Below are 10,076 nucleotides of genomic sequence, written 5' to 3'. Positions count from 1 at the left end.
GCCATCTGAAAGCCCGTGATGATAATTTTCTGCTGATTACAGAACCGGCATTACTATCAAAATGCGCATGACAATCGCATTCGATTAATCGTGCAGCCCTACTATGATGCATAAAGTTCACTTTGAAAAATGTAATACAGCTATAAAGCCTAAAAATGTTTATAAGTATTCAAACGATCCTACATTGCCTCAAAATGCCTCACAATGTTGCTTAAAATATACTGCCTAGGCAGGAAGCTCACTGGGTTTTGAAACACAGCCACATTCTACATGAACAGAGATTCTTTCTAACTACTGTACCTCAGCTTGAATGTGTTTAATAAGCTCTAACATGTGTTTTTCTGTCGAGAAGGTCTGAGCTCATTCAAACTTATTGACATGCACCTTTAGGTATAAACTCACACATACAGACATGTGTAACCCACAGAACCCCACACACTCTCACACACAATAACAACCTTGCCCTAATCGACCACACTAAACCCCTCAGGCATACAGTGTCCTGTTGAAGGGTGTGACAAAGTGATATATTGGCTCTATACCTCTCCTGAGCATCCTCTCGGCTGCCTCCTTGGACACCAACTATAATTCGGTAACCCTGGCAAACTGCCATCATGGAGAGATAAATGGAAAGCAACTGTCTTGATTCACCGGGTGCTCGTGTCAACAACGAATCAGAGGCTTCTTTTCCGCAGTCTCTCACGACTCTTTCTCTCTCTTTAGGAAACAGCAGCTTGATCAGAAGTCAAAGACTAAATTCTCCATGCTGTCATCACGCAGAGAACAACTCCACAAACCTACATGTCATACGTGTGATATCTGGGCCACAGACAGAAGCATCTCAACTTTCTCCACTTTGTACAAAATGAAATATATATTAAGTTTGACAAAAATATTTTAGCAATGGAATTTGAAGTAAATTAGAAATAATGTTAAGTAAATTTTCAGAAATGTTCCGCTTTCTTGTTGTGCTTGAATGTTAAAATGACCCTCCTATGAGGTGTCAATCACAGCAATGGCCCCCAGCCAATTTGAGTTTGAGACCCCTGCTTTAGTGGCTTGCGTTATTTTATTAGAATGCGCGTTATTTGTTTTCCGTGCCTTTCTGAAAACAGACACCAACCCATCCCTGCACATCACATCCCCTGCACAGCCTGGAACATAACATTTATTTCCATGATCTGCCATTTTCGCTATTATCCTCACTTGTTTCTTCACAATACCAGCAGAACTTCTGATGATTCGGCTGTGCAGGTTCGGCTGGCGGCTGGCATATAACATGGGCGGGTATGGTATATGCTAATGTTGGGGGCGTAACTATTAGTGATCCCGACTGTAACGTCACAGTCGGTGTTATGTTCTGATTCGCCTATTTTTCAGTGGTCTTTTGCATGCACAAGATTTACATAAGAAGGAGGAAACAATGGTGTTTGAGGCTCACTGTATGTCATTTCTATGTACAGAACTGTTATTATTCAACTATGCCAAGGTAAATACAGTTTTCCATTCTATGGCACCTTTAAAAATAGGAATAAAACTAAAAGACATAATCTGGAAGAAATGACCCTTCGAGCTCTGAAAAAATGATGCTGAGACCAACCAGTCCAGCCACAATGGAGAGACTCATATTCTTTGTAATAACAGAATAAGGCATCAGAATCAGTCATTATCTCGCAAACGGTTATTTGCATAAGTGCACAATCGTAAAATGGTCTCTGTGGACAGACTAGGATGAAAGAATTAAATGAGTTATGTCTCGTTCTCTTTCATCATCTCTTCCGTTCTTCTTTCTGAATCTCTCTCAGTCTGTCTTGCCCCTTTTAGGGGTTAATTGAGTGTAATGAGTCGGTGTGAAGCCTTTCCTCAGACAGAGCATAAATGTGTGTGCTTGTTTGTGTTTACTGGGTCATCCTATCCTCCCAGCAATTTTGGAGACACCGCTATCTACAAAAATTACCTTTTTCTCCTTTACCTCTCTCAATTCCTTCCCTTCATTTTTTCCCTTCTAATACTTCACAATATTTTGCAATGAGAAAGATAATCGTTCTATCAGACGAAGACCTCACATGATCACATGAAATCACATGAAACTTGTCAAGAAATGGCATATTTCACACCAAAACAAAAACAAACAAACAAACATAACAACATCTTGCACTGATAAATAAAACATACAGAATAGATAAATAAACAGAAACTGAATTTTTAGTCGTTAAGCTGATTTGCATTGACATTTTTCATGCCAAATATAATACTACCACCTACAATTCTCATTAATGTAATCCAAATAAATAAATAAATGGATCAATAAACTGTATTTTTATTCCTGATTATGAAAACCAAAAGTATATATTAGCTATTTGAAAATATTGCCATAGTATCACATTTTACATTATTACAGCTTTAAATAATTTTGACTGTGTTAAAAGTTATAGTGAATTTAATACGAATCGTCACTGAAAATAATAGGAATAAAAAATGTAAACAAAAGAGTAAAAAATAAAATGTTTTCTTTTCTTTTTTTCTCTTTTTTCTTTTTGTATGGAAAATGTACACAGATGTCATGAAAGTAAAATCAAAGTATTTTATTATTATATTTTGTTTTAAATCTAAACTAAACTAAATTCTAAAATAGGCTTTACTTAGTATGCAAAATATTATATAAAAATAATAAATATTTATTTAAATTATATTTCATATATCCTACTTCTTATATAAAAATTAGTGCTGTCAAACGATTAATCGCGATTAATCGCATCCAATACACAGTACACACAGATATATTATGTAAATAAAAACTTTTATGTTGGATGCGATTAATCGCGATTAATCGTTTGACAGCACTAATAAAAATCAAATACATAAATATTAATTTTATATTTTAAAAGCTGTGTTTATTAAATATTCTTTTTCAGTTGATTCTGGAGTGAAATGTGACCTGGACATGTTTTTTTTTTTTTGTGAGATTCACCCATAAAGAAATGCCTCTAAAACGGTTTCTTTGTTTCAACTGATTCTTTGATGGGTTGGATTTAAACCCAAACTGGCTGTTAATGTCAAGCTTAAACTGAGAATGGCCACAAGTGTGGATAAGGAATAGGCCAGAGGTAAAAAAAAAAGAAGCCAATAGGAACACAGATAATGATATTGACCTCATCGCCACCCCTTAAATCTCCCATCGTCCAATAGGAAATCAGCAGGCTCATTCTTCTAATCCCAGCACTCTCGTCTACAGGTGAGTGTCGAGGGAGTGGCAGGTCTGGATGTCCTGAGGGTGGAATCCATCACGGAAAGCTCCAGACTGAGAGAGTGCTCTTGTAGAATGACACCTCATTTACCTGCCCTGCACAAACAAAAAGGATTCCCTTTTGCCATCAATAAATTGCTCAATTTTCCTTCCCTCTCTCTTTTTCCTCTCTAAACAGAGACTCATAAATCGGCAAAGTAATGACACAGCAGAATAAGGTGAGGTCTAAATTTCAGCCTCTTAACTGGTGGTAAAAGAGACAGGTTAATGATGAGTGATGAGCTTTCAGCACCTTTCAGTCACACCGGCCCACCGGAATACATTTATAATCATATTTTCACAGGAAAGAAAACTTGCACTTAGTTTTCACTGTGCATTATTCATTAGGAACACTGCAACAGATATTCAGAACTTTAATGAGATTTTTTTTTTCACTCACAAGGGTGAAAAGCTAAACCAACAATACGACCAACATGGTTGTCGTCAGCTCTCAATATCACTAGCTAATTCAAACAGCTACTACTGAGCTGAGCAAAAATTTGTAATGTGCATGTCACCTTTACTTATTCAATGACATCCAAAAGAACAATCTCCCAGACTGTTCATTATTTCTGAACACTCTGTCTATGACAGACTTCATCAAGATGCTGTCTCATATATTATATTATATAACTGCTTAAAGGCCAACATTTTAGGACTGACAATGACATTTAAATATGGGAATGAATCCCATAAATTAGCATTGTGTGTGTGTGTAAGAACACAGGAGTCAGTCCTGAAAATTTTTTGAGATCATATGGCTGTAAAAAGGAAACATGCATTTGGTGTTTGATATTTTTGACCAAATTAATTAATGTTGGTGACCGGAGACTTATTAATAGCTGATGATTTTAAAAATGACCACTGACCTAGGAACAGTGTTTGGTTTTAGCTTCCAGAAATGCTTAAATTTAGCCGCAAAGCTGCATTATATTATATTCAAAATATACAGTACATTATATTAAAAAAAATTATATTCACAAAAATATTCTTAAATCAAGATACATTTACATTTGAAGCAAAATTATATTAAGATATTATATGTTGTTTTTTGAAAAAAAAAGTGAGTTTATAAAATATCTGCCAATGGGATAAGAAGAAAAACATAATTCAAAAAATATTTTTTGTTTATTTTTCTTACACCACTGGCAGATTTGTTTTCTTTCTGGTATTAACCGTAAAGTCACTTTGATTTTGACATTTTAATTTTCAGAAAAAAACACTTTAGACTTTATGTAATTTTGCTTCTCAGGTAAATGTATTTTGATTTAAGAATGTTAAATCTTTAGATATTTATAATGGAAAACAAGACAAAAATTCTGAGTAAATAAAGTGGCTGAGCTACTGTCACACTAACTTTCTTGTTGCAAATGTTATATAATATAAATATACCCAATTCATTATTATCTAATCTCATTAAACATGAACAACTATGGTTGTTTAAATATTTGCCAAGGACTTTGAGGTACAGGCAAACAGTTTATGATATATTCAGTGACAACATCACCTCGATCTAAACCTCATATTTTCTTTTTATAACTTAAGGATTCATATCATAGCAAGGGACAAATTTAACTTGATATCATACACCGTCAACCAATAACACTTGTGTTTGACCTCCGACCTTTGATTCCTCTGTGCTGTTGCCGCTTGTGCACCCAGCGACCTGTGATCTCTAAATCCACTTCCACAATATTTAGAACAATGTGTCATGGCCTCGAATCTCACCCTGAACAGGAAGTGGGCAGCCAGCGCTGACCGCACAGCTACGGCACTAATTACACACTCTCCTGGTCACCACACTTACCTCAGGGAGTGACAGGTGGACACAGCCAGACAAAGGGCAATGACCAGAGAGAAAGAGAGGGGACTTTTATAGAACGCCGGACACCAAGGACAGGCGCTTTGGCTTAATTCCTGTTGGTATCATCACATTCTGTGTATTAAACACAAACACACTGCAAACCACACAAACAGGCACTGGTGGTTCTGATTATAAGCGGGCCAGGATGTCAGGAAATACTGACAGATGAACAACTAGGACAGAACACAGCAAACGCCCCTCAGGACCACACAAAGAAAGAGAGTGAGCCCTAAAGTGTTGTTCTGCGGCAGAAGTACCCTACACCTGCTGGTAAAATTAGAGTCCTGAGGTCCAAATTAGCACACAAAGCCACTCGTTTTGCTGAAGTGAAGTTAAACAGCACAAAAGAACTGCTTCAGAAAGTAGCCATCACTTTTCTAACCTACAAAACAGCATTATCAATCCTGTGGAATATTTAGCCATTTTGAAATATTCTGTTTAGATCTGTAGTAAGATCCCTATCTAGGAAACATTTTAAGGCACCACAGACATCTGCACACACACACACACACACACACACACACACACACAAAAGCTGCTTCCAAGTTTTGCCAAAATGCGACGTGAAAGGGCATTATGCTTTGTGAAAAAGGTAAATCCAAAAATGCATTGAGATTTATAATCCATTCAAGAAAAACTTTAACTATAAATGTACAGTACTGTTCAAAAATTTGGGGTCAGTAACTTTTTTTTTTTTTAAGAAATATTCCGCAAGGACACATTAAATTGATCGTAAAGACATAATGTTACAAAAGATTTTTATTTCATGCTGTACTTTTGAACTTTTTATTCTTCACATAATCCTGATGAGGAAAAAAAATCTTAAAATATTAAGCAGCACAACTGTTTTCAACATTGATAATAATAAGAAAAGTTTCTTGAGCAGCAAATCGGCATATTATACTGATTTCTGAAGGATCATGTGACACTGAAGACTGGAGTAATGATGCTGAAAATTCAGCTTTGCATCATAAGAATAAATTACATTCTAAAATACACATTTTAAATTGTAAAAATATATTTTACAAAATTACTGTTATTGTATTTTTTTTTAGCAAATAAATGCAGCCTTGGTGAGCGTAAGAAACTTTCAAAAACATTAAAAAAAATATCTTACTGAACCCAACATTTTTTAACAGTTGTTTATTCATATTTAATTCAATACAAACACATACTGATAAATGATATGCTGATTCATTTAATGCATTAATCCCACTGAATTAATTTTAATATTTCCTGAGAAATGTCTCCAGATCCATCAGTGGATCCCTAATATATAGATCTGCTCATATACAGATCCGCTGATAGACGTGGCTTTCAAACTCTCCCGTGTGTATCCGTGTAATGCTCATTGTAGCCAATCACACAGACATATCTGTTGAGCATGTGAACACAATGGCCAGAGTGTTTAAGAATCCGCTCCTCAGTGCTCAATATGCTTGCGGGAAACGCTGGTATCGTCACATTTTTAAAAATATTAGTCAGTACTTTTGACGACCCTACACATAATGGTGTGATTTAGTACATTTCAGATGAGTGTTTCAGACAGTAGAAAAATTACACCTGCTATAAAAGGCAGTGTGGTGATAAACAACCTCTGCCGCGTCTCCAATGACAGATTTGTGCTGATTAGCACTGCAAAACACCCAGTACTGACCAACTTTTGCTATAATTCAAAGTATTTCTTATTTACATCAGACGCAACACTAAGAGTTTGAATTTCAAATGAATCCATCATGTAAGTTTAACATTTTCTTCCATTTAGAAGCGACAATTATAAAGTGCCTTGTCTCACAATCTCTAAAAACCTGTCAATCATCTCCCTGCAATAAATACACAATATGAGATTCAGAGCAATATTGCTGAGAAATTCAATAAAGCCCGTTTGAGTCACAAAAACAGTTGATTCCAGCAATGTCCTGCAGCTCTAAAGGAGAGGAGAGTCTAATCGGAATATATATTAAACATTTGAATAGCACGATTTAAAAGCAGCAAATGTCGATCAAATGCTGCTTCATGAGGATGTGATAGATTACAACAGTATGAGTATTTTAGATGGAGAGGAATCCGAGTGACTTAATTCAATACAGGTCTCAGCAGCCATAAATAAAAGGGCTTATAAATAAAACACACTCACAAAACTACACACATTACCGCCTTTGAAAAACACTACAGTATTATCATAAAAACATATACATGGAAAACAAGCAATTTAATCGTAATACCATGGTATTCCGTGAAGTATCATTTATGTACCATGGTATGCGAATATGATTAACCACTACCATGGCATTACTCTTACAAAAAAATTACTGTGTCCGCTCTGTTGTACAGTGATGGAATCAGAAGGGAATACTATGGTACTTTGAATATGTTCCAGGGTAGTAGCATCCTGTTCTTGGAAGTACTATGGTATGCTTCAAAGTAACATAGTATACTTAACACTATGTATTATACTATAGTATTATACCATAACATGTGGCATGCTACTATAACGGTATTCTTGGAAATACCATGTAAATGCCATTCAACATGAATTTCAGTACCATGGTATATTTCAAAGTACCATAGTAAATTTCTCTTTTTTAAAGGATATTTAAATAAAATTGACTGGTAAACAAGACAAATATACTGATTTGCAACTGATTATGATTAATTTGACTAACATGTCAAACTGACAGTACTAATAATTATCATATATCTTACTATTTATATTTTTAAATCACTCCTTCAATAGTTTCACCCTGAGGAAAAAAAAAAAAAAAACCATAGTCCAAATCCAATGGTACAACTGAATTGCAGGTGAATATTTTAAAAATAGAATCACACTTTGTCACTGTTTGATGTCTGCCGATGTCTGACTGATATGTTGAGAGTTACAATTAATCAATGATCATTTGACAGAGCCGTTACCGGAGGAGTAAATATTCACAAGCCCAGACAGAATCTGCAGACTTTTCTGCACTGATTTGATGGGGATGGATATAAACATGGAAAAATTGTGGTAAGATTAATAGTCTAGTACACTCTAAAAAATGTTGGGTTGAGACTGATGGCTATGGAAACTGTATTAATTAGACCCAATTTGGGTTTTTAATGGTCTGTGTGTTTCTTAGCGGCACTTAAAGCCTGAGGCTTTGCCTGTAGTGGGACTATTTTCATTGGCGGAAGAGAACAAATCAACAAAACAACTGGTCAAATTTGGTTCATTCAACAATTTTCATAGACTTTTCAAAAAGCAATTTTGTTTAACTCTATAAGCTGAGTTGGTAATTGGGTTGGGTTGTTTTCAAACCCAGCTTTTTTATAGTGTATGAAGAATACTGAAGTGCATAATCAAATTAGCAAAATATTTAATAATCAAACTCCCAATGTGCAGGCAATTTGGATGGGTGGAAATCTGCAAAACTTTTGAGTTCCGCAGGTGCAAATCAGGACTGTGGATGTGCGATGCTCACCTGAGGCGTCCGCGGCTGTGGGAGTGTGTCAGGGACGTGTGTCGGCGTACTGCGTGCGTGCCGGGCTCCTCGCTGACGCGCTGGAGGGAGGGCGAGTGGGAGTGCGAGGAGAGCGAGCTGCCCGTGCTCTGCAGGCTGCCGTCGGCCGCTGCGTCGATACCGGTGTGCGCCAGAGGGGGCAGGCTCCTCAGAGATGGCACGGGCGAGTGGGCGGGGCCTGTGACAGCCACGTTGTTCAGATTGTTGTCGGAGGCGGAGCGAGGCAGCAAGCGTGATGATGTCAGCGTGCCGCCTCCGGTCACGTGCCGGCGACTTGTGTAGGAAGGCGTTTCCCTGAAAGGCACTGGAAGCAGGAAGAGCAGGTGTCAACAAAAGGGCCCATCAAACAAGAGGGGGCCATACGTGACAAACTGTCAGGTACAATTAGCATAATTTGTAAATGAAGGGTACAGAAACCTCATCAGGCATTCAAAGAGGTAAACAAAAGACGTACTCGAATTACAAGGCACCTCATCTATAATTCATTACCAAAACACACTTCCTCCTGTCCTGACCGCTAGCACAGCGGTTGTTTGCTTGGGATGTTTTTTTTGGGTAAAAAACTGAAAATTACACAACAAACTCTTGTTTACCAATAACGGAGATATGAGGCTGTTTTTTCTTTCTACTGAGGAAAGCAATTAGTACAGACCATCAACACTAGATGGCAATATCTCACCTCTCCTAGATGCAGGTAAAACTCTGTACTGTTGCTGTTTTAAAGCTAGTATGTAGATAAAAATGCAAGGTGTCGTGTATATCAGGGTCAAAAGAGTTCATATGGCTCAATGACAGCCTTATTTAATGATACAACGAGAGAGAGAGAGAGAGAGAGAGAGAGAAACAGAGACAAGCAGGATAAAAGAGAGCACAGCGCTGTCATCCTGACATATGGTTTGCTGTCAGTCTCATAGCCGATTCTCTCTAATCTCTAATGTAAATTAAGTATTGATCAAATCGCTGTACTGAACATCCACATGTCACCTGATCATACATGAACAGCTCTCTGCCAATCAGAGCAGGGCGTGAGAACAAGAATCTCGCCACTCAATACATCCTAGAACTGTGGTTCTTAATTAGTTTTGCCTCAATGTAACTGATGTTAAATTGAACATTGAGTGATGATGTATTTCATATTTCAAGACTGTATTTGTACCATATTAACAAAAACAAAAATACATGGGAAGGCTTGCGTATTTTGCCTACTTATCTCTATTTACAATTATTCGGTTAGTTGTGCGTGTGTATTTGAGAATGTTTAAATCCAGAGAAATAAGCAATTTTAACTAGTGACACGGTCCATGTCTATAGCGTCATTGTGTTGCCTGCCAATGACGTCATACACCCTCGATTTCCGGTTCTCGAAGCGCTAAAGTGTGGCATAATAAAAGCTCCGCTGCTTTCGAGCCGTGTGTCACTCTCGTCTCTC

The 10,076-nt window shown here is 37.0% G+C and overlaps 1 protein-coding gene across 4 annotated transcripts in view; it reads right to left on the bottom strand.

The window, feature by feature from the left end:
• The window catches only part of LOC107662873 (SH3 and multiple ankyrin repeat domains protein 3-like), a 215,040-nt gene that overhangs the window by 83,979 nt on the left and 120,985 nt on the right, over nt 1-10,076 (bottom strand). For all 4 annotated transcript variants that reach the window (XR_001631256.1, XM_016452983.1, XM_016452984.1 and 1 more), the window contains exon 10: nt 8,609-8,951. Coding sequence is in view for 3 of the 4 variants with exons in the window: in XM_016452983.1 (XP_016308469.1) it covers nt 8,609-8,951 (343 nt within the window). In the remaining variant the exon portion in view is untranslated. The remainder of the gene's footprint in view (nt 1-8,608; nt 8,952-10,076) is intronic.

Source organism: Sinocyclocheilus anshuiensis, unplaced genomic scaffold, assembly GCF_001515605.1.
Source record: "Sinocyclocheilus anshuiensis isolate Anshui unplaced genomic scaffold, SAMN03320099.WGS_v1.1 scaffold739, whole genome shotgun sequence".
Classification (NCBI taxonomy): Eukaryota; Metazoa; Chordata; class Actinopteri; order Cypriniformes; family Cyprinidae; genus Sinocyclocheilus; species Sinocyclocheilus anshuiensis.
Note: the sequence above shows the minus strand (reverse complement) of the source record. Positions and strands in the feature narration are given on the sequence as shown.